Consider the following 25,214-nt stretch of genomic DNA (forward strand, 5'->3'; position numbering starts at 1 on the left):
CTCCTTAGTTTGCTCATTGCCTTCGCATAATTGAATCAATTTCTCTTAGATTTTCTTAGCAGTTCTGCACATCTTTATATTGCTGAAAGTGACTTATCCAGCGTTTTCTACATAATGTCTTTAGAGACGTTGTCCAAGTTGGCTTTTCTCTTGTCTTCAGCTGTCCATTCATCTCGAGGTTTTTCAATGCGATGTGGTGCCCCATCAGTTATGGCAACAACAGTGTTTGCCTTCAATATTCTCATGGGTCCTTCTGTAATAACGTACCATATGTCATCGTCTTGTGCAGCTAGATGAGCCTGCATTCTGATTTTCCAATAATCGAAATCCTCTCTGGATAACATTGGAATTATGTTGAATGAAGATATGGTAATCAGTTTGTATAGAAATATTCAGAGACAAGATTCAATTACTCTGATACCACTTGATATGATAGGTTAGGGGGTGAAAGAGTGTTTAGAAAGGAGGATTGAATAAACACTAACAATTTTCACAACCTTTTTGAATATTGAGTCTGTTTGGTGATAAACTGAAACTCGGGAATCTTGTCAATCGATATCAATCAATTAACAATAATAGTGCGGAAATAAACTGACTGATAGATAGAATAAAACTGAAATAAGAACATACAAGATTTTACGGATGTTCGGAGATTTCAAACACTCCTACGTCACCCCTTCTATCACGAAGATAAGATATTCACTAAAAGACTTTGATCGATACAAAGAGTTGTACAGACCCACTTCAGTTTTGGACTTAGCAATGTCAAACTGAAACTCTTAGTTACAAAATCAGTTTGTGCTTGTAAGCTCGAAGTATAGCTGAAACGTCCTGCCCTTTCTTATTGCTTTAAAAGTACTAGAATTTTTTTTTTTTAACCTCACATAGCATTCAGCCGAACCATAAAATTTCATAAAATATTTTTGACATCATTTTAAAATAAACAACCAACTAACATTTTTCTAAATCTAAAAATAACATTTGAAAAGTATAGCCCATACTATAGCCTCTCAAAAACCACTCATAATCATGATAAAAGTCATAAAATCTTTTAACATAAATCATAACATATATGCGGAAACTAGAGTCGGTCCTCGGGTCATGTGCACCTCCAGTCCAGTCGGATCAACCATCAAGACCTCCATTAGCATTATCATGATAACCTGCATCCATCACACCTAGTGAGTCTAAAGACTCAACACACCATAATCTTTATAACAAATAATACATATAAAACCACATGCAACAGTGAAAATTACTTGTACTTAAAATATCGTTTTCATGAAGATGCATAAACTTTAAACATGAACATTTTCTTAAACATTTTCTTGATGCATAAACTTTAATTAAAACGTTTTCATGATATGCATAACATAAACCTTAACTTTTTCCTTTTCCTCAACATGACATGACATAAAACCCTTTTCATGATCATAAACATTTTTCCTTTTCCTTTTCCTTTGTTGAATTCAGATCGTTAATTGTGACTTTCCTCACATGACATGATCGATGGATCCATCTAAATATAACCACAGTACTGGGCGGCGGGGACATCAGCGACGCTCTCACCGGTCAACTGAGCCTTGGCCTAACATGATCGAATAGAAATACGATCGTCGGGGCTCCCTCTGGGGCCTTCTCCCATAAATGGGCTCCCTCTGGGGCCTTCTCCCCTCACGATATTCCCATTCTTCCTCAAACCTCATAACCTCATATTCGCAATAATGGAAACACGATCGTCGGGCTCCCACTGGGACCATCACCCTCACGACATCGCCATTATTAACGAATTAGTCACAATCACTTCACTTCCTTCAACATTTTTCATTCACATCACTTTATGAAAATCATGAATAACATAACTTTTTTTCATTTTTTTGAAACCAAGCATGCAACATGTATTTTAAATGTCAGCCTTTAAATCATAAAAATCCATGGACATTTAAAAATCATTATTTAATCATGTAAAAACTCATAAACATTTGAAAATAAGCATTTTAACATCAAAACATTTAAAATAACATTTTGACATATTAAATCATAAACATATAAAATTCCTGAATATTTAAAATATCATTTTAACATATAAAATCCCATAAACGTTTAAAATATCATTTTAACATTTAAAATTCCATAAGCATCCATAACTATAGAAAATAATCATATTAGCACATAAAACAGCATTCAGGGCACTGCCATGACGTTTACTACTTTTTAAGTGTGAAAAGATCGTTTTACCCCTGGACGTATAATTTTACGTTTTTGACTTTTTCTTAATTTTATTGACTCTAACATGTCCCAAATAGTTATTTAAGCCTACATGAATTTTCTCATATTTTTATTTAGCCTAAATCGAGGACTTTTAAATTAATCTTTAAATGTGACGTATTAATGCGTTTTAATCCCGAATTAAACCAAACCTTAATATAAAATTCCCAAATTAAAAACTTAGACTTATAATAATTATTTAAGCTTAAACCTAATTTTTCATAATTTTATAAGGCTTAAAACTAGACTTTTCGATTAACTCGTTAATTAGCGTTTCGTGCGGCGATTAAATCCCGAATAAATCCAAAACTCGTTATTTTGATCCCAAATTTTAAACATAACATTTTTAGTATTTATTCTACCCTTCCAAGTCATGAGCCACCCCCGTGGACCCTTGGATCTATTTTTCCTTCTTAAATTTTCGTTTTTGACCCTTCGACGAACACACCGAGCCATCTCCTAATTTACCCGAGCCACGCCCGAGCCACCTTGAGCCAAAACTTACCCAACCCATCTAGGGACCCTACTGTGCAAGCCCAGCCCGTAAAACAAGCCCTAACCCGCTCAAAAGCCTTCTGGAATTTGACCCAAAAATCTGTTGTGTTGTGTGTGTGCTTCCTTGTATGTCTAGGACACATAACCCAACTAGGACTCTTCCAACCAAGCCCCCACCGAGCCCACACGACCCTAACCTTCCCTGGACCACGCCTAGACCCAGCCCAGACCAACCCTTACCCTGGAACCCCAAGCCCGAAGCTCCTGGATCAAAGCACTACCTGCGCCCCCTTTTCCTTCCTGCGTGCGTCAGTGTTTTGCTTCGCATGGACTCTTGCTCAAGCCACCACGAGCCCTGACCCTTCCTACCCCTCTCTGGACCATCCCAAGCCATCACCCAGACCACCTAGCCCAGCCATCAACCGAGCCATTCCCTTGCAAATCTCGGCCAACCCCCATCAATTTACGGGAAGAGTCCTTTACTGCGTGGACTCTTCCCTAGCCTGATGCACGAGTCCTAGCCATGCTAGGACTCTTCCTAGGACCTAGCCCCGTCCCAAACTAGCCCTCCTCAAGACCTGGTCAAGCCCCTAAGCCCCATGCAAAAGAACCGACCCCATGCCCCTTGCAAATACAACAACACCTTCGGCCCCTTTCTGTATTTTTTTCTCGGTGGTTCCAGCTTGTTTTCTCTTCTTTGTGCAGCCTATTGGTGTGATTCTAGACCTTTAAAACTTGTGTAAAACTTGCCCCTTAACATCCTAATTCATGGCAGCCCCTTAAACAATATAAAAACATGATTTTAAAACATGGGATCATGAGTTTTCCTCTTGTTCATGCCACAATTTCGAAAATACTGAAAATAAGTTCATGTTCTTCGAGCATACAATATTTAAAACAATATATGATATGATGGATGAGAAAAGGAGATGTATGGCGTGCCTTTGCGTTTTAAACGCACGAAAAACCGTTGACGACGAAGAACGGATCGAAACCAAGGCTTGCTTCCTTCTTGAACCCTTCGAAAAAAGACTTCTGAATTTTTTTTGTTTGTGATGTGCCGTGAGTGGTGTGCACTTGGGAAGAATTCTGAATTTTTAAAATTGTGAGGCGTGAGTTTTTGTGTGCAAGCATAGGGTTTTAGTTTTTTTTTTTTTATACTAATTACTCCACTAACTAGGCTTTAGGCCTTTTAAGCTTCAAATTAAGCCCATTAGTGTTTGATTAGGATTTAATTAAAACATTAAAAAGGTTTTTCTTTAATTAAATATGTGAATTTATTAGCCGTGTTGCTAAAACGTTCGTATTTTTGTTGAAAAACCAACACCGATAAAATTTACGTCCCGACGTATAAAATCACCTCAAAACCCCATATTTTTAAAAATAAGAAAAAGCATAACCCATATTTTAAATAAATAATTAAAAAAAATTATTTAATAAAATCATTTTCTATTTTTCAGCCCTCGGTCTCCGTTCCTCGATCGCAACTCGAATATCCTTAAAAAAAATACATTTTAATGCAACAATGTAGAAAAATATATTTTAAACATGCAATCATGCACAACATAATTAATTAATGCAATTAAAACAATTAATTAAAATACAAGGAATTTAATAACTTGCGCGCATGTGGTTTACGTGAACCTTAAAATTTCCGGGGCGTTACAATAGCCTTAAATGCTATGAATGTATACAATAAGCATGAGCTTTTAAGTTTGCAAAGATTTCAGCAGAGTAACATCTCAGTTGATAGTTGTTCGAGAGTCTAGAGTTTTTCAAGAGTCGAGTTGAGAGTGTTTTTTAGCTTCTCTTTCTCTGCTATTTATTGGCTTTGTCTCCAACAGTAATATTGAATGTGATTTGAATCTTTCTATCCGTTGTTTGCCACATCAACATTCTTCTGACAATCATACATGTCGGTTTTTCTGAAATGCGGCGATCCCACTACTAGTTGCAGTCTGATTTTGTACAGTTGTCGGTTGAATGTCATTTTCCTTAACTGATGATGTGTATAGCTGAAGGATCAGCTGATAGGCTATAGCTGATAGGCTCACAACTGTTTGTAGCAATGCGTAGTTCAGTCAGCTGGTTCAGTTGTCTTCGATTATCTTCGCATTAATCTTCAGTTATGGACAACCGATAGTTTGCATATTTTAGATCAGTTACTATCAGTCTTCTTGATCAGTTAGTTCAATCTATTAAAATGCTCAGTTCAATATATTAAATGCTCAGTTTGGCCCAACATCTCAAAATGCTGAACATTCCCTTTGACCTCCTTGGTCTCATTTTGAATATTCTAAAATATATCATATCATTACCTCCAAATAATTACCAGGAAGTGAAAATAATTTAATTATGAAGTTAGGTTTATAAAAATGTTTAGAAAAATTAAAATATGTGAAGAAGGCCGATCAAAGATGCTTAAGTTATTAATTTAATTAATAAGAAGATTTAATAATAATATCCCAATTTATATAAAGTACAACATATTAATAAAAGAGAGGCCCAGCTAATATAGAGGGAAAAAGGGGAAATAAAAATAAAAATAAAAATAGAAAAAATCTAGAGATTCACAATTCACCCAAATTTCTCTCTCAGGTAGGCGTATGCATACATTAGCAATATTGTTGCGCTGTGCGTGATTATTTTGTGTGTTTGTGTTGGACTTTTTGCTGCGCGTGAATTCGCTGTCGGTATGCTCCATCGGCGAAGAATTTCTGGTGTTTTGTTTGGTAGTTGATCGTGATTTCGAGGTAATTCAGTATTTGTTTTGTTTGAAATTGATTATTGGATTGAATTTTTTGGACTTTTACGATGTTATTTGTTTCTGCTGATTCTTAGGGTTTTATTTGTTCGAATTACTGTTTGTTGGTTGAAGTAGGGTTGTGTTGGGTCATTGATGGTGATAAATTCTTAGCCTATGTCAAATTTTAGGTTATAGTATAGCCTTTTTCTTACCCTTATGTCGTTTGTGATTCCAGAATGATTTCGATTCTGACATATGGAACACTTGTATGAGAAATATTTTAGCGTATTTAAATCACACTTTCTTGTGAAATTCTTTTTTTAATTAAAAAAAATTATTAGTCGCATTTTTTAGCAGTGTGAATATATGATTCCGCAGTATGGTGATATATTGTGATCGGAAATAGAGTTGATTTCATGTTGAGGTTCTGGATCATGTTGGTTGGTTTTGTCTATTCATGTTTTGAAACAATGATTCTACTCTCTGTTTCATGATTTTAGTGCAATGCCAAGCCATTTTTTGACCATATTTCTTTGGGTTATTTGTTCTACGTGCAATTATGACGCCTAGGTTTTTTATTGAAGGCATTTTTGCTGAAAGCAGTTGCTGTAAAAATTTAATATATTGGCACTTTAAAACGAGATTGAACTATATTATCCGATTAGGTTCAATCCTTTCGATGAGGATCACTTTTCATGAAATTTTACTGTTTGCTAATTTCTGCTTATTCTTCTCCCAAGTACAGAGTTTTCATGATCACCAGATTGGTGTCTTTCTATTGATTTTTTTTTTTATCATTTTATTCATGGCAGGTTTTGGATTAGAATTAGTGAGCTCGTCGGCATAGTGTTGATATTTAGTATTGTCCAAGATGACTATGAACCAGCGGAACACCATTGATTTAGAACAAGGATGGGACTTTATGCAAAAAGGGATTACAAAACTGAAAAATATTCTTGAAGGATTGCCTGAGCCACAATTCAGCTCAGAGGACTACATGATGCTCTACACGTAGTACTTTAATACTTACTATAATTAAACAGTGACTTTTTAGGCGATTAGTAACTTGTGGGGTGTTCATAATTTACTTTTTAATTTCCTTGAACAGGACAATTTATAACATGTGTACACAGAAGCCTCCACATGACTATTCTCAGCAGCTGTATGACAAGTACAGGGAGTCTTTTGAAGAATATATTACATCAACGGTAAGGATGAATTCAGATCATGACGAGGAACTATATTACGAGCATTAACATGGAAGTGTAAATTCATATTTTGGGTACTGATTATGAATATTGTGATTTGCTTGAATCATTCCAGATGGTTTCTCTTCCCTCTGTGTTTATGCTTGAATCGGTATGCATTTGCAGAATGATCTCCAATTTCAATTAATGTAAACAGCTGAAACGAAGTGTTCTAGGGAATTAAATGTCAGTAACTTTTATAGGCCGCAATCCAGATCAGACCTTCAGGGTGGAGTTGTCCCAAACATTGTATCTTGGCAGATAGTGAGAGGAAGGAAAATACTTTCCCTGCTTCTGTTATAGCTTACCTTTTAGCTCCACGGGATGAACGAAGCAAGTAATTGGTTTCTAGTCTTTGTTCAGATCCCGTGGACTACGCAAGCATTTATAACTTAGGTTTGCATTGAGGTATGTGACAATCATTTTAGAAATTAATCTAATCAGATATTTTGGCAAGTGGTTCATAGTATTTCAGAAGCACTTCCAGGAGTACGAGGTTGATTTTCTCTATTCAAGCACCTGCTGAATTTAAGCTTTGAGGGCAGTTAACTTGAAAATGAACTTCAAGCACATTAAACCACAATCCATTTTACCATGGCTTGTTTATCCTCTTAAGTTTCTAGAATATATTCTGCATTTGACCGTGTCTTTGCTTTAACGTTGGCTTTTTTTTTGGCTTTTTAGGTATTGCCTTCTTTGAGAGAGAAGCATGACAAATTCATGTTGAGGGAACTTGTGAATAGGTGGTTAAATCATAAAATTATGGTGCGATGGCTTTCACGATTCTTTTACTACCTTGACCGGTACTTCATAGCAAGAAGGTCACTCCCGGCGCTTAAAGAAGTGGGACTGACATGCTTCCGTGATCTGGTAACTTTTGGCTTCAATATCTTAAATCCGGTTTTATCATCTCTTGATTTTCTTATTTGTAAATGTGACTCTTTTGCTTTAAGGGAAAACAAACTTTGAGCTGATTTTTCCCACATATTCTAGTTTTCTATTCATTTTCCCTGGCTTTGTTTCATCCTTTTGTTTTATCATTTTCCCTTAGTTTTTTGATTATTCACAATTGGGCTTATGGTGTCAGGTGTACCAAGAGGTAAATGGGAAAGTAAGAGATGCTGTTATATCTCTGGTATGTTTGTGTGTCTTTTTAGTGCATTTTTAATATCTATCTACATGTTATTTTGAGGTTTATATACAATTCTTTTTACTAGATTGATCAAGAACGGGAAGGAGAGCAAATTGATCGAGCTTTATTAAAGAATGTATTAGATATTTTTGTAGAAATTGGAATGGGACAGATGGATCAGTATGAGAATGATTTTGAAGCAGCAATGCTGAATTCCACCGCAGCTTACTATTCTCGAAAGGCTTCCAATTGGATCTTAGATGATTCATGTCCAGACTATATGTTGAAAGTAAAATTTACTTTTGATTCAGAGTTCTCTGTTCCTTTTGACTTGAAAGAAAACAAAACTCTCAGATACATTGCATGCATAATCGAAGCTTGCTCAAACTAGTTGGGATTTGCTAAGAAAAACGTTAGCATTATTGGGAAACGAGGTGTCCCTAACCAAACTACTTTTATATTTAATTGCTAATAATTGTTTTGAAATGTAGGCGGAGGAGTGTCTGAAACGAGAGAAGGATAGAGTTTCTCATTACCTTCATTCAAGTAGTGAGACAAAGTTGCTCGAGGTTTGTTCTTGCTCTTGACTAATCAGTTTTTGAAGCGGGTGTATGAATGATGTGTTTGATTCCAAATATGCTGGTGTATTCGTAATGTTAATGATTAATTTTAGTGAGATCTTTTCTGACTCAATTTAACCTAATTCTCTTGATAGAAAGTACAACATGAGCTATTGTCTGTGTATGCCACCCAACTGCTTGAGAAGGAGCACTCAGGTTGTCATGCGCTATTGAGGGACGACAAGGTACTTGCAGTAGGATTTCTATACAATTTTGAATGTTATATTTTTTTCCCATTCTTTGTTGCTAAATCCTAGCATTTTGAATCCATTAGGTGGATGATTTATCTAGGATGTATAGACTCTTCTCAAAAATTCCTCGAGGCTTGGACCCTGTTGCTAATATATTTAAGCAGGTGAGCTAATATTGAGTTCTTCACGTGGAACGTAAATTAATATGTAATTTCATGCTACCCATATATTTACTGTTATGATCCCGAACTGAAATTGTATTCAACTAGAATGAAAAATGTTTCCCAGAGATATACTCTGTTACAATACCCTAGCTAATTGCTAGTATTTCCCTAGTCTAAGCTAGTCACACACACAAAAGGAAAATAACCAAATGCCTCACTCTATTCTACTTACTCCTGTTAGATTTCCCTTGCCCCTCCCCCAAGTCATTCCTTCTAAATTCCTTTCATAACTAGATACAATTTTTGGCCCATTTATTTAAGCCCTTGATATTGTTACCATCATGTCTAATTAGTTCCATTAGACACAAGTTCCTAACATTTACCAAGTTATTAGTAGTTTAACGTATAATTTCACAATTACAGCATGTTACTGCAGAAGGGACAGCTTTGGTTAAACAAGCTGAAGATGCTGCAAGCAACAAGAAGGTTTGTTCTTTGGGTCTTTTAACCTAGTGTTTGTTTTATTTGATTAATTAATAGAATGTAAATGCAGTGTTTAATGTGTTGTTAAAGGCTTGAAGTTTCCGATTTTCTGTACTTTAGTCGAATAAAATGAAACGACCTCGATTTTTTTTTTCTAATCTTAAATCATAAATTCTAAATCACTAAATAAAATAATTTAACATAATCATGAATCATAATAATTTAACATATGAAATCTCAAGTGCATAAAATAAAATCCTAAATCATCGACTAACCAAAATTCCTAAATCGACCTTTAAGAAGATCGGCTAACAATAAAATTAAGCATAAAAATATCTCTAATAAAAATCCCTAACATCATCTTTAAATCATTTATCTATCTAGCTAGTGCAGAAACATAAAGACCCTCGGGTGTGTACTGCTGCACTCGATCCACTCAAACGTCAGCGCCTCCCGTCAATCATTAAATCCTGCATTATACAAACCTAGTGAGTCTAAAGAATCAACACGTTCTAAACATGGATAACAAATAATACATATACAATCACATGCATTAAAATCGTACTTTTATTTAAAATAGCTTTTGAACATAAATAAATCATATAAAATCATTTTAAAATAACTTTAAGCATAAATAAATTTTTTAAAAATCATTTAAAATAAGCTTTAAGCATAATTAAATCATTTGAAAAATAGCTTTAATCATCATCATAAATCATATATCATAAAAATCTTTTTTATCATAAGCTTTCAATCATATATCATTTTGGGTGAAGTTTGATCCTCGAAAGTGATTAGCTTTTATCCTTTGGTCGACTGCAGTCTTAGCTCCACATGGTCTATGGGGGTGGGCACTAGGCACCACCATGGAAATACGATCGTCGGGATCCCTCTGGGCCTTTTCCCATAGACGGGGTCCCTCTGGGGCCTTGGCCCGTAAACGGGGTACCTCTAAGGCCTTGGCCCGAATATGGGTTCCCTCTGGGGCCTTGGCCCTCACGTCATCTCCACAAAATTATATATCATATATCATATCATTTGTCACAGTCAATTCACATCCCTCAAAATATTTTTCCTTTTCTTTTAAAATCATAAAATAACATAGCTTTCAAAAAATAGCATTTTAAACATTAAAAATTGCACAACTTTACCATAAATCGTAAAAATACATATTATCAACAAAATCATCATTTTAAATCATATTATCTTTTAACATGCGTTATGATCCTTCGGGACGCTGCCAAGCATTTACGTATTTTCCTAACTGTAAAAAGACCGCTTTGCCCGCCCCTAGACGTTAAAATTCTCGAATTTATCTTTTTCTCAGTTTTAATGGCATGAGATTATTCTAATGAATTATGTAAGCTTAAATATAATTTTCCATAATTTTATAAAGCTTAAAACTAGGCTTTTCCATTAATTCTTTAATTAACGTTTCGTGAGGCGATAAAATCCCGGATAAATCCAAAACTTAATATTTTGATTATTTATTCTACCCTTGGGAGCCATGAACCACACCCATGGACCCATGGTTTTAATTTTTTTTCCTTAAAATCTCGAAAGTGACACATTATCGAACCACTCGAGCCATCTCCCAAAATACCCGAGCCACGCCGCCACCTAGAGCCAAACCCGAGCCAACCCATCTAGGGACCCTACTGACCAAGCCCAGCCCCTAGAACCAGACCCTAAGGCGCTCAAACACTTCTGGAACCGAGACCCAATTATGTGCGTGACTCTTACCACTTCACCAAGACTCCTAGCCAACTAGGACTCCTCTAGCCACCTAACCAACGATCACCTTGGACCCTCACCGATCTTGGATCACGCCCTGACCCAGTTTGAGCCTAGCCCAGCCTTTGAACCCACGCAGCAAGTCCCTGCGCAAGCCACCAAGACCCGCGCACTCCTGCTCACTCACGCTCAAAGGCTCCTAGACAAGCTAGGACACTTCCAGCCAAGCCACCACCGAGCCCACCTGACCCTCACCATCCTTGGACCACGCCCAGACTCGACCCAGCCCAGCCCAGGCCCTTCCACCCCTGCAGCGAACCCCCTGAAAGAAAGAACCACAACCTGCGCACCATGGAGCTTCCTCGCGTTTCTCTCGTTTGGTTTGAGCCAGCAGTGACCCAAGCCAATCCAGCCCCTGGCCCGACCTTTTCCCATCACCCTAGGACCCTATAGGACCCTCCTGACAGCCCCTGGCCGCGCTGCCCTCTCTCCCAAACCACAGCAGCCGTCAACAGCACATGGGGGAGCTCGAACCCTATCCGCCCTAGGACCATACCTAGCCCTCGAACCTGACCCTGGCCAAGACCCCAACCAGCCCTGGCCAGCCCCGTGACCCCATGCAAAAGCACCGTACCCCTTGGACCATAACATGCACACAAACTCAAAACTCACGGTTCTTTGTTGGTTAAATATCCTACGGTTCCAGCATGGTTTTTCTTTAACAATTGTCACGTTTTTACTACAATTCATTCATTTAACAATCTGTGTTGGCAGCGTACTCGTTGGTTTAAAAATCGTTTTCAAAACAAGTGCGAAATCGACATATTTTTGAAAATAAACGTTTTACCGTAAAAATTATCGAATACCTATTTTATTCAAGCATAAACAATTAAAACACACATATTATGATTTGTATGATGTTTGAAAGGGTTTAGGAAACGAGCCTTTGCGTTTATGATGCTCGAATATACGATATTCGGCGAGGGTGCGACGTTGGATGACCGGACGACGAAAAATCCTAGCCTTTTCTCCTTCCCTTAATTTCGAAAATTGTATGTGTGTTGGAGTGAATTTTCGGCTGATTGAAGTGAATTGTGAGGTTATGGAAGCCTAGGAGTCCTATTTATAATTTAATTTGTAAGTTAAATGAGCTTTGGTTTTGGGCTTGCGACTTAAGGGTAATTGGAGCTACTTAAATTTATTAAATTGGGTCCAATAATACTTAATTAATTAAAACATAAAATTTTATAAATTTAGTTTCCCTAAAATAATATTTTTGATCTTTTAAAACTCCTTGTTTGCCCAAAACTGGCTTCCCGAGAAAAATCGAGCTCGACTCGTAAAATAATTCGAACTCCAACATTTTTAGGAAAATTAAATCATTTTTAATCATATTAGGAAGCATTTCCATTATTTAATGAAAAATACATATTCTTGTCTTGTTCGTCCCCGGTCTCCTTTTCCATGTCTATTATCGAATATTCGGGTAAAATCCTTAATTTCATGAAAACATGTCACATAATCATTTAATAATGCAATCATATATTTAATCATCATATAATAAATATCATGTAAGCATTTAAAAACAATTAAATAAAACGATTAAGCAATTAAAACAATTTTGCATGCATGTGGTTTACATAGGTTGGTTTTTCGGACGTTACATAAAATATATTTGATGGATATGAAAAGTTACTTGAACAAATGGATCAATCTCATTCATTTATTGTCGTATGTGTCAACTGTCAACTAACATTGTGGGAAGTGAAGAGTGATAGCACAATGATGTTATTCAACATCATGGTTCCAGACTTGGGCCTGAATTGTAATATTGTGTGTCCTGCTATGGCTGTGACAATCATATAAAGCCATACATTTAGTGATGTTCTGTGCGAGATTTGTAATTGCCTGCATAATTATAGGTTTTATTCAGTGTTCAGGAAGAGAAGCAGCATCTGTTGCAAAACAAATGTTTAATAAACAAGAAAAAGATTATCAAAATTACAATGCTGTGTTTATTCTCATGAAATAGTTAAAAGTGGAATCATTTCATGCTTTCTCATGAAATAGTTAAAAGTGGAATCATTTCATGCTGAATAATTTAGAAGCTTGTTTTTCTTAAAATCTCGTGTTAATTTTTCAAGACAATTTTCATTATCTTATTCACATTTATTTCAAAACTTATCATAGAATATTCAGGCTTATTACTTTTTGGAGAACAAATGTGTGAAAAGTCTTTGAGGGCATGTAATCTATTATTTGGTTTAGAATTATTCTATCCATGCATTCTTACTCTGGGAAATCCACGAGGAAGTTTTGGTGTTCCTTTTGATTGGTTACTCATTCATGTATCTCTTAAAATATGTTGGTTAACTTTCAAATACTTTATTGCATAAATAGTTGAATCTTTCTCTAACCGTCTGTTACAGGCAGAGAAGAAAGATGTCGTTGGATTACAGGAACAGGTAAATATTTATGAATTCTCATGATTTTTCATTGTGAATCAAATTCTGAAAGTAACCTATGTTTGGTACTCAGGTTTTTGTCAGAAAAGTAATCGAGCTCCACGATAAATTCATGGCATATGTGAATGACTGTTTTCTGAATCACACTCTTTTCCACAAGGTTAGAATTTATAACTGATTCATTACCTTTTTTATCATGCTTTTGAATAGGTTCTAGACAGTTATACTTTTCCCAATTTTTGTCCATCCATTCTAGGCTCTTAAAGAGGCCTTCGAGGTTTTCTGCAATAAGGGTGTTGCTGGAAGTTCCAGTGCTGAACTCCTTGCCACATTCTGTGACAACATACTTAAGAAGGGAGGTAGTGAAAAATTGAGCGATGAAGCAATCGAAGATACATTGGAGAAGGTGAGTATCATGTACATTATGCTTTAAGTTTAACAACTGTATTTAATGAAGTATGTTAAAAGCTGTGATTGAGGCTCTTAATATTCTGCAGGTGGTAAAATTACTTGCTTATATCAGCGATAAGGATTTATTTGCTGAATTCTATAGGTAAGTTCCGCAGATTAACTATTTCTCGGTGTACTCACAGTGCTTTCCGATGATTTACATTTTTATTCTTTATATGCTATGCTACTGCCAACAGGAAGAAGCTTGCTCGGCGTCTGTTATTTGATAAAAGTGCTAATGACGAGCATGAAAGAAGTATCCTGACAAAATTGAAACAGCAATGTGGTGGGCAATTTACATCAAAAATGGAGGGGATGGTGAGCTGGCACATTATTAGTTTTAAATTATGAAGCAGAATTCATTTATCAAGACATTGCCTAAGTTTCCTTCCTTTGGAACAAAACTAGGTCACGGATCTGACACTAGCCAGGGAAAATCAAGCCAGCTTTGAGGAATATCTCAGCAACAATTCAGATGCCGGTCCAGGGATTGACTTAACAGTGACTGTCCTAACTACTGGTTTTTGGCCAAGTTATAAGTCCTTTGATCTTAACCTTCCGGCTGAGATGGTACGGTTCTGTTGAATGATATCGTGTTTGTCTTGAAAATTGTCTTGTTGCTGACTTCTTTTAATCATCAAATTGTCTTTTTTGCTAGGTCAAGTGCGTTGAAGTGTTTAGGGAGTTCTACGAGACAAAAACAAAGCACAGAAAACTTACGTGGATATATTCTTTGGGTACTTGCAACATAAATGGCAAATTCGAACCAAAAACAATAGAGCTTATTGTGACAACATACCAGGTAACTTGGCAACACATAGTGATACCTTGTTTATGTGTGTCATCGTTTCTGCAACTGATAATGTTAGTGATTAAAACTGCAATTCCTTTTTCCAGGCTGCTGCCTTGCTGTTGTTCAATGCTTCGGAGAGATTGAGTTATCAGGAAATCATGACTCAGTTAAACCTATCAGACGATGATGTTGTTAGGCTCCTTCATTCACTTTCATGTGCTAAGTATAAGATTCTGAACAAGGAGCCAAACACCAAAACTATTTCTCCCACCGACGTTTTTGAGTTTAATTCAAAATTCACGGACAAAATGAGAAGAATCAAGGTACTCTACTTACTCTCCTGTTTTAGGGAAAGAGATTACCGACAGAATGAGAATAAAAGGCTGGAAAAACTAGTTTTCAATTGTAAAAGGTGTGGGGTGTGGATGGTTACATTAATCTGTTGCTAACTTGCATGTGAACTCAGATACCTCTCCCTCCAGTGGATGAGAAGAAGAAAGTAGTTGAAGATGTTGACAAAGATAGACGGTATGCAATTGATGCCTCAATTGTGCGAATCATGAAGAGTAGGAAAGTCTTAGGATATCAACAGTTGGTAATGGAGTGCGTTGAACAATTGGGCCGAATGTTCAAGGTATCATTGACTGTTTGAATATACTTCTATTTTGTTTAATATTTATTATACGTATGGTAAGATAACGTATTATATCTTTAATTTTGCACTCTGCAGCCTGATGTTAAAGCAATCAAGAAGAGGATTGAAGATTTAATCACTCGTGACTATCTGGAAAGGGACAAGGATAATCCTAACTTGTTCAAATACTTGGCATGATTCTAGCCAGCTGGTGTTCGAATATCTATTTCTATTGCTGCAAGAGGATGCAAAAAATTGTGAATGCCTCGGGCCTGTCAAGCTCAAACTATGAAATAGGCCTAATATCGTGGCAACTTTTGGGATGATTTATTGGATGCAAGTGCTTGGGAATTCCTCGGCGTTTTGCCCTTGATAAGGTGGTGGACCTTCTATTCGAAATGTTCCTTGCTGATAAAGATGTGTTATTGATAGTTATGAGCGTATATGTCACTTATGCGAATGTATACTGGCTTTTTTTCGTGAGTAAATGTAACGATTTAGTAAATTCAGTCTCAAGTCTGCAGTTGTGTGTTATTTCCTGCTTTCTTTTTGTCTTAAGACACAGCATCTATTGATACTTTGTGCTATGTGATATTAGTGGTTGATGCTTCATGACTTCTGACTGCTCAATCTTCCTCAAGCTTACATCTTCTATTCGAATTCTGAACCAACTTATATTCGATATCCCATTCCATTTCTGGAATTTTACTTCCTAAAAATAGGTATTTTTTATGAAGTGCTTCTCGTAAAAATAGGTTTATATTTCCTTTCTTGGGTTCAACTCTCCAAGATTCTTGTAATCTTGGAAGTACTTGAGATTTGTAAGTTAATGAAGTCTTAAAATTTGATTAATAGGTCCCTCTTGTGATATGAGTAATCCGATCACCAATCTCTTGACCTTCTGGAACTTGAAACTATATATTCTTAAAGCCATGTAGTGGGAACTAATTAGTGATGACCATTCGAGAAATTACCTTGGTTTGCAAAAATGCGTCACTTTCTAGGTTAAAGTTTCCACTAACTATTTAGCATGAGCAAAATATCTCCCATAGATTAAAAGTTTTGGTTGTAAACTAAAATTTCTCCGTTAGATTTAATAATACAATAATTATTGGTGTTACTGTGAGGTAATAAAACTAATTAAATTTAACTTGTGAACAATTGTGGTCCAAACAGAACTGCAATGGAATCTACATCGTAATTCTTTAGATTATTATATATATATTTCTTAATGGCGTGTGGCGCACTACTTGTTGGTGCATTCATAAATGTGATGAACTTACAAAAGTATTAGTAAAGAATGAAGCATACACTCCATAGTAAAATATTAGTAAAGAATGAAGCATACACTCCTAGTAAAAAATGAACTTACAAAAATAAGAATGAAGCATACACTCCATAGTAAATAATGAACTTACAAAAATATTAGTAAAGAATGAAGCATACACTCCTAGTAAAAAATGAACTTACAAAAATATTAGTAAAGAATGAAGCTTATATATTCAAACAAGCGTGACATGTAGAAGAATTTAATTCATTCTTTTCACGTCCTCATTGTATCGATCTTCTTCCGGAAATTCTAATAAAATCTTGCTTTGAGTTCCGAGTGGATGTAGGCGAAGAAAGTTGAACCAATATAATCCTCGTGTTTTGCGTTCTTGCTTCTTGCTTTTCTGAATACATGTGTTGCTATTGAATCTTGATTGAATGCTTTGAGAGCATATGCTTACTTGGGGGTTGAATTCTTGATCATTACGTGGAGAAGAAGCTACTGGGATTATTCACAACAAATTGGTATCAAAGCCAGCCCTTCAGAAAGTCCGAAAATGTCAAGGAGTTGAGATTGAATGATTCGATCGAAAAACTGACTTCTCAATTTGGAGAAAGAAGACGAAGGCAATTCTGGTACAAATGAAGGTTGCCAAATCCCTTGAAGGGAAGAACAGTCTACCATCGACAATGACTTCCGACGAGAAAGCGGATATTCTCGAGCAAGCATATAGCACTATTATACTGCATCTCAGTGACAGATTGTTACGGGAGGTTGATCAAGAATCTAGAGCAGCTGGAGTTTGGTTAAAATTGGAGCAGCTGTATATGAAAAACACCCTCTACAACCGGATCCATCTAAAGGGCAAATTGTTCAGATTCAAGATGCTCGAAGATAAGTCTATAGATTACAATCTTGATGAGTTCAATAAAATCATCATTGCAACGGAGAATCTTGGGATAAATATTGATAACAAAGACGAGGCAATTCTGATTTTGAACTCCCTACCAAAATCATATTCGATCTTCGTCGATACAATCAAGATTGCCCGTGAAACATTGATTCTAGATTAAGTTCAAACAGCCTTGAAAGTCAACGAGACTCAAGATAGGCTAGTGAAAGATGAAGGAGATGGGGAAGGCTTGGAGATGAGGGGCAGATCAGAAAGGAGGGAGCAACATAACAGCAAACGAAAAGGAGAAGTCGATCTAAATCTAGGACAAAATTCAAGTGCTTTTGTTGCCACAAAGAAGGGCACTTCAAAAGGGATTGTCCTGATTGGAAAAGAAAAATAAAAAAAGAGAAGATGAAGCTGTTAGCAACGGTTCGAGACCGTGGATATTTAAAGACAATTTGCGACGGTTTTGGTTTTATCGTCGCTCTTAGCAACGATTTTGTATTAAATTGTCGCTATTAGCGACAGATAAATACCGTCGCTAATAGGGACGGTTATCTGTTTAACCGTCGCTAATTTGAATTTTGCGACAGTTTTATTTCACCGTCGCTAAATTTAGCGACGGTTGAACAAAAACCGTCGCTAATATAGCGACGGTTTTTTGACGACTTTCAAAAAACCGTCGCTAAATATTCACAGCGTGCCATAATATGCGTACCATTAATAATAATATTGACGGTGTGCGAATAATGTACGTCGTTAATGTTTAGACACGATTTTTTTTAAATTTTTTACTATTAAAAGCACACATAAACATGCACGCTGTCGTTTATATTAATTTTTAACAGCACACATAAATGCACGCTGCAGATATTACTATCCGCAGCGTGTTTTTAATGCACACCGTTAATACTGTCAAGTGTAATAATATTAACAGTGCACATATGGGTGCACGCCGTTAAAAGTAATATTCGCAGAGTGCTTTTAATGCACGCCGTTGATGACGTGCTGCGAAAAATCATTTTTCTTGTGCCATGATTTCAGATGGATATGAAAGTTCTGAAGTACTCGCTGTGAAACGTCCACTACTCATTTTCTTCAAAAATACTAGAATTTTTTATATATATATATATATATATATATATTCATATAAAAAATTTTTGACACCATTTTTAAAATAAACAACCAACTATATTTGAAAATCAAAAGAAATAGTTTAAACAATAAAATCGTCAATCGTTTGCATATCCTACTTAGCAATATTGCTAAAACTAACAACCTCTCAAAAACCACTCAAAAGCATAATAAAAGTAGTAAAAATATCTTTAGCATAAACTTAAAATCATAAACATAAGTCTAATATGGAAAACTAGCGTTGGTCCACGGGTTATGTGCACCTTCAGTCCAGCAAAGTCAACTATCAAGACCTCTATTATCATATTTACCTGCATCGATCACACCTAATGAGTCTAAAGACTCAACACACCATAATCTTGATAACAAGTAATACGTATACAGATCACACGCAACAGTGAAAATACTTTTACGTAAAATAACATTTTCATAATCATGATGAACTTAAAACATAAACATTTTCATATCATCATAAACATATTCATATTCATCATATTCATATACGTATTCCATTTTCCTTGAATTCAGATCGTTAACTGTGACTTTCGTATTAGGGGTTCGAATGATCCATCTACATGTAACCACAGTACTGGGCGACGGGGACATCAGCGACACTCTCACCCGTCAACTGAGCCTTGGCCTTACGTATCATCGTATTAGCGTATCATCGTATTAGTCACAATTACTTCACTTCTTTCAACATTTCGTGTTTTTATCACTTTATAAAAATTAAACTTGCATATATCGTTTATCTTTTAAATCAAGCATGTAACATATCTTTTAGCGTTAATGTTTCATCATAAAATTTCATAAACATTTAAATAATCATATTAACATATTTAATAGCATTCAGGACACTTCCATGACATTTACTAATTTTTTAGTGTAAAATTACCGTTTTACCCCTAGACGTAAAATTTCACGATTTTGACTTTTTCTTATTTCCGTTGATTCTAGACCATCCCAAATAATTATTTAATCTTAGAAAAATTTTCTCGTATTTTTATTTAGCTTAAATCGATGGTTTTTTATTTATTCTTTAATTATCAATTCTTAATGCGTTTTAATCCCGAATTAAATCAAACTTTAATATAAAATTCTCACATTTAAAACATAGACTTTTAATATTTATTTTGCCCTCATGAACCATGATTCGTCCCCCGTTGAACCATGTTCAACCCTTAACCAATAAACCCTAAGTTTCGAACCATTAAGCTAAAACCACGAGCCATCCTACGTTTTCACCGAGCCATGCTCGAACCACCCTGAGCCATCTTCGGACCAGACCTCCCTTGGACACTCATGAACCCTCTGGACCCCTAGGACTTGACCCTAGCCCAACCGAAGCCTCCTACACTAGCAGCAAGCAATCGACCGAGAACCATGTTGCACTAGGACTCTATGTTTTTCTAGATTGAACCTCAACCACCGAGCCAGCCCCTGAACCAGACCCTTGTGCACCCTCTTAGGATCCTAGAGACTTATCCTACCCCAGCCCTAACCCCCTAGCTGAGCCACATGACCCCTTGCGCAGCAGCTGAACTCGCGCGCACTCTTGGGTGGCTTGGGGAAGAGTCCTTGTGCGTTTGCACTCTTCCCTAGCCGTCTAACTCGAGTTCTAGCGTGTCAAGGACTCCTCTCCTGTCCCAACCAAGACCTAGCCCAGCCCTGGTCGCAACCAAGCCAAGCCATGCATGGTTGTCCCTTGAAACCGAGCCCTATGCCACAAAACGTTCAAGTTTCGATTCCAGCTTATTCAATCTCGTGTGCAGCTTATTTCGTGTGACTTATGACCCTTAAATCCTGTAAAAACGTTGCCCTTTTAATCCTAGAACATGGCAGCCCCTTCATGTGTGAAATCATCAAGTTTTGAATCAAAAACTTGCTTAAAAAACCCATGAATTGCACAAAAACGAAAATAAATAAAAGAGGTACTTGTTTATCATGCAAAACATATTCAAATACTTATTTAGGGTGTGATGGATGAGTGAAGGAAAGAATATGGCGTGCCTTTGCGTATTTTACGCACGAATATCCGTTGATGAAGTGAAGAACGGCGACGAGGAAGCTTGGGTGAATTTCCTTGAAATTTTCGAAGCTTTCCTTGTTTGCTTTTTGGTGTGTGCCGTGTGTTGTTGAGGGAGGAGAGTTTGTGCAAATTGGGGGAGTGGGGCGTGTATAATGATTTAGTTAACGGGTGGGTTTGTACTTTAAATTAATTAAAACACTAATAATAGCTTAGGTCCATTAACATGGTTAGTTAGGCCCATTAGCCCATTAGTGCATTAATAAAATTAGTTGTTTAGTAAAGTTTGTGAAATTAATAGCCGAGTTGTCAAAACGTTCGTATTTTTGTTAAAAATCGAATATCGATAAAAATTATGTCCCGGCATATAAAATCACCTCAAAACTCTTTTTTTTCAAAAATAATAAAAAGCATCAACCTTATTTTAAATAATTAAAAACAATTATTAAATAAAACCATTTTCCATTTTTTCAGCCATCGGTCTCCGTTCCTCGATCGCAACTCGAATAAACTTTAAAAATACATTTAAATGCATTCAAGTAGACAACTACTATAAAATCATATAAACATATCACACATAATTAATTTAAGTAATTAAAACAATTTAATTAAATATTATTCATTTTCCCTAGATTTGCATGCAGTTGGATTACGTCATCTTAATTTTGGACCTTACAATTCCTCCCCCCCTTAAATAATATTTCATCCTCGAAATTAGAACTTACCGAATAGCTCCGGATAACGACTTCTCAAGTCCCTCTCGGTTTCCCAAGTAGCTTATTCCTCCGAGTGATTCAGCCACTTGACCTTGACCATTGGAATGACTTTGTTTCAGAGTCATCTTTCTTGCCTTCCCAAGATTTGTACAGGACTTTCTTCATAAGTCATATTTGGAGTTAATTGCTGAGGTTCATGATTTAGTATATGTGATGGGTTCGACATGTACTTTAACAGCATTGAGATATGAAACACATTGTGTACTTCATATAGCATCGGTGGCAATGCCACTCTATAGGCTAGTGTTCCAACTCTCTTCAAAATCTCAAACGGCCCTATGAATCTTGGACTAAGTTTGCATTTCTTGCCAAATCGCATAAAACCCTTCATAGCTGCTATTTTCACAAATACGTGGTCTCCCACTGCAAACTCTAGGTCTCTTCGTCTCTTGTCGGCATAACTCTTTTGTCGGCTTTGTGCAGTTTTCATTTTATCTCGAATTTTGACAAATAGCTCTGCTGTTTGCTTGATCAAGTCCGGACCAAACTCTCCTCTTTCACCAACCTCATCCCAATGAATAGGTGATCTACATTTCCTCCCATAAAGTGCCTCATAAGGAGTCATCCCAATAGATGATTGATAACTATTATTGTAGGTGAACTCCACTAGAGGTAATTTTGGTTCTCAACTTCCTTGAAAATCAATAACACAAGCTCGAAGTAGGTCATCCAAAATTTGAATAACTCTCTCTGACTGACCATCGGTATGAGGATGGAATGATGTACTGAATAACGATTTGGTCCCCATCGCTGCATGCAGACTCTTCCAGAAATATGACGTAAATCTCGGATCTCTAACAGAAACAATAGATACAGGAATCCCATGCAGACGAACTATCTCTCGAATATATATGTAGAGGCCTCTAAATTCGTACTTGAAAATTTGCGGAAAAATTTAAAAATTTTCTTTTTCATTAATTAAAATGCCTCCTTCATAAATAAACTGATAAAATAAAGTTTGATGTTCAAAATAGCATTGGAAGTAAATGTTTGTTTGCAAAATAATAATTTAAAATAATCCAAAAACGAGAAAAAATGTTTGAGCCTAAAAATAGTAAATGCTAAAAAATGAGGTCCTCGGGTTCCACTACTGCCGACCCAATCTAGCTCACTGGTCCCCGCCCTCGGTTCCGACATCATTAGTACCTACAACAATCAAGTCTAGTGAGTCTAAAGACTCAGCATGCATATATCATAAATAACAAGTAATAATAATAAAATCGCATGCAAGGTGAAAATATCATGTCATGAGTAAATGAAATACGTGCATAACTGAACTGAAGATCGCATCATGAATAATTAAAATTACGTTCATAACTGAACTGAACTGAACTGACCGGTAACTGACGACCGGGTGAAGTAATAATCCCATGATAGTAAAGTGACCACAAGCAATATCGCATAAATCTCAAAATGAATATTTTGCATTTTTGCACGTAATATTATTAAATACAAAATTAAATATCCTGTATAAATTTTACCATAAGGGTTGGACCGTTCCCAGGCTGGCTGCGACCTAATTATGTCATGATAAATATGCAAATGATTTACTTAACCAAACTTTGTAATTGAATCCAAAAACGAGACAATTACGTCCACTGACTTGGTATTTAATCATGACTCCGAGCCAACCCGAACCAACACCGAACCAACGTTTAGTCATGATTAAAATACTCTTAAAAATGATGAAATAATGCTCCTAAATTTACAGTACTCGAAATTTAGTGACTGGAGGCCAAAAACGTGGAACGCTCTTTCAAGAGTGACTTTGGCACATTGTACCGTAAATTCTCGTACGACCTCTAAAATGATCCGAATCATGAACGGCCAAAAACATGACCTTCCTAACTTGATGAGGTACTGTCCAGTCCATGTTCATAGGGTAAAAGCCAACCAAGAACCCGAAATGCACCTCTGAACCGCAGCACAACTTGCTGCCCAGAAATTACAGCAGCTGTGTAAGCGTTTCCTGCGTCATTTGCGAGGCTAATGGCCATTGGGGCTTGAACCACCAACCTGAGCCTCTTTCCAACATCCTGAGGGTTTGTTTGAACCTTGGCTAAGGGCCATAGGCCAGCCACAATCCAACCCACAACCGAAATGGTTCGAAACTCCCATCCGAGAACGCATGTACACGCGTGGGGAGGGTTGCTTCGTTTGCTGTCCCATGTCATTCCAGTGGCCATTGTATTGACCATGGCATGATCTAGACAACAAGGGGTATGGTAGGAACCATGGCTAATGGCTAAGGAGCCAACCAAGATCCACACCAACACCCAAAACCGAAGACACACTACACATGCAGAAATGAAGGGGTGAAGGGGCTGTTGTGTATTGTTTGTTTTAAAACCGATCGTACCATGAACCAAGCCATGAAAGGGCTTCTTGGTCATGTCCTAGACATGCTAAGGAAGGGTTCAAACCATGGTTACAGGCCCAAGAGCCAACCAAGATTCGAACCATCCTTAGACAAACCAAAACAAGAATTTTCGAAACTCATTTCTGCGCTATGGGGAGGTTGCTGTCATTTCTGAGTTTCCAGCGGGTATGGGGCTTGAACTAAAGGACCAACATGGTCTTGACACACCCTAGTACGTGTCTAGGTGAAGCCTTGGGAGCCTAGGGTCGAGCCAACCACCTGAAATCATCAAAACAGCCGAAACCGTGAATAGCACAAGGAGGACAAAAATTTCAGTACATGTTTCGAAAATGGGCTGTCTTCATTTCGGTTTTCATGGTTAAAAATCATGCACATGTGATGTTAAAAAAAATCAGTATATGTCTTGATTGAGGAGTAAATAAAAACATATACATGCCTTGGTTTGTTTTGAAAGAAAAACAAACGAAACGACTACGCGGCGCAGAGGAGGAGTCTTCTTCTTTTCTCACTTGTTTTCTCTCTTGTTTTTGATGGTGGTGCACGATTTTCCCTTCTAAAAGTGCCCTGAATTTTTGAAGATGGTGAGGGAGAAAATGGCTAGGGAAATGAGGGAAGTCTACTAATTAATTGGAGAGTTTGAATGGCAATTAAAATCTTTCTATCCTCGTTGTTTGCTAGATAGGAATGATACGATATGGTAGGATGATTTGATTTTATTGGGGGATGATATCAAGGGGCCGATTTTTTGCATTCAAATGTGGTAGAAATATTGCTTAAATATTTAATTATGGATGATTACAATGAAGGGAATTAACTACCAAGAAAAGGCTTAATGAAAGAAATAAAATGGTGAGTTGTCAAATATTTTTAAATCTATCAAGGTGGCCGATTTTTTTTCCAATAAAAATGAAGGCAAGGATATTGCTTAATTAATATTTGTTGGTGATTAAAGTGGAGGAATTATATCACAAAGAAGGGATAAGGAAAGATATAAAAATTGGTGAGTTGTCAAAAATCCAATCTTATAAAATGAAGTGGCCGATTTTATCTAGTCAAAAGAGGTAGGAAAATTGCTTAATTAATATTTATTGAAGATTTAAAGTTGAAAGATTTATTCTACAAAGGAGGGATAAGGAAAGGTAATCAAAATTGTGAGTTGGCAAATTAATTAAATCCCTAAAAGATGATGGCCGAAAATTTGAGATAATGGGAGGGAAAAATATTGCTTAAATATTGTATTTTAAATCTTTAGTGTTTTATCTATCCATTAAATATTTTAAGGAATTAATAAATTAGTTTAGGATAGACATT

The 25,214-nt window shown here is 36.4% G+C and overlaps 1 protein-coding gene across 4 annotated transcripts; it reads left to right on the forward strand.

Annotated features, from left to right (window-relative positions):
• The first annotated feature begins 5,296 nt into the window (after window positions 1-5,296).
• Window positions 5,297-16,034, forward strand: LOC140979252 (cullin-1). Of its 4 annotated transcripts, XM_073444587.1 has the most exons (21): window positions 5,297-5,516; window positions 5,605-5,697; window positions 6,322-6,520; window positions 6,618-6,717; window positions 7,441-7,626; window positions 7,844-7,891; window positions 7,974-8,177; window positions 8,380-8,457; window positions 8,604-8,693; window positions 8,783-8,863; window positions 9,287-9,349; window positions 13,510-13,545; window positions 13,619-13,705; window positions 13,802-13,951; window positions 14,043-14,098; window positions 14,193-14,313; window positions 14,404-14,565; window positions 14,654-14,797; window positions 14,893-15,111; window positions 15,255-15,422; window positions 15,519-16,034. In XM_073444587.1, the coding sequence occupies exons 3-21, from the start codon at window positions 6,381-6,383 to the stop codon at window positions 15,618-15,620; spliced, it is 2,235 nt and encodes a 744-aa protein (XP_073300688.1). In that variant the 5' UTR covers window positions 5,297-5,516; window positions 5,605-5,697; window positions 6,322-6,380; the 3' UTR covers window positions 15,621-16,034. The 4 variants fall into 4 exon arrangements, with proteins under 4 accessions (XP_073300688.1, XP_073300687.1, XP_073300689.1 ...); XM_073444586.1 differs by lacking the exon at window positions 5,605-5,697; XM_073444588.1 differs by lacking the exon at window positions 5,605-5,697 and having other exon boundaries at window positions 5,339-5,361.
• Window positions 16,035-25,214: the final 9,180 nt, after the last annotated feature.

Source organism: Primulina huaijiensis, chromosome 6 (assembly GCF_012295235.1).
Source record: "Primulina huaijiensis isolate GDHJ02 chromosome 6, ASM1229523v2, whole genome shotgun sequence".
Taxonomy (NCBI): domain Eukaryota; kingdom Viridiplantae; phylum Streptophyta; class Magnoliopsida; order Lamiales; family Gesneriaceae; genus Primulina; species Primulina huaijiensis.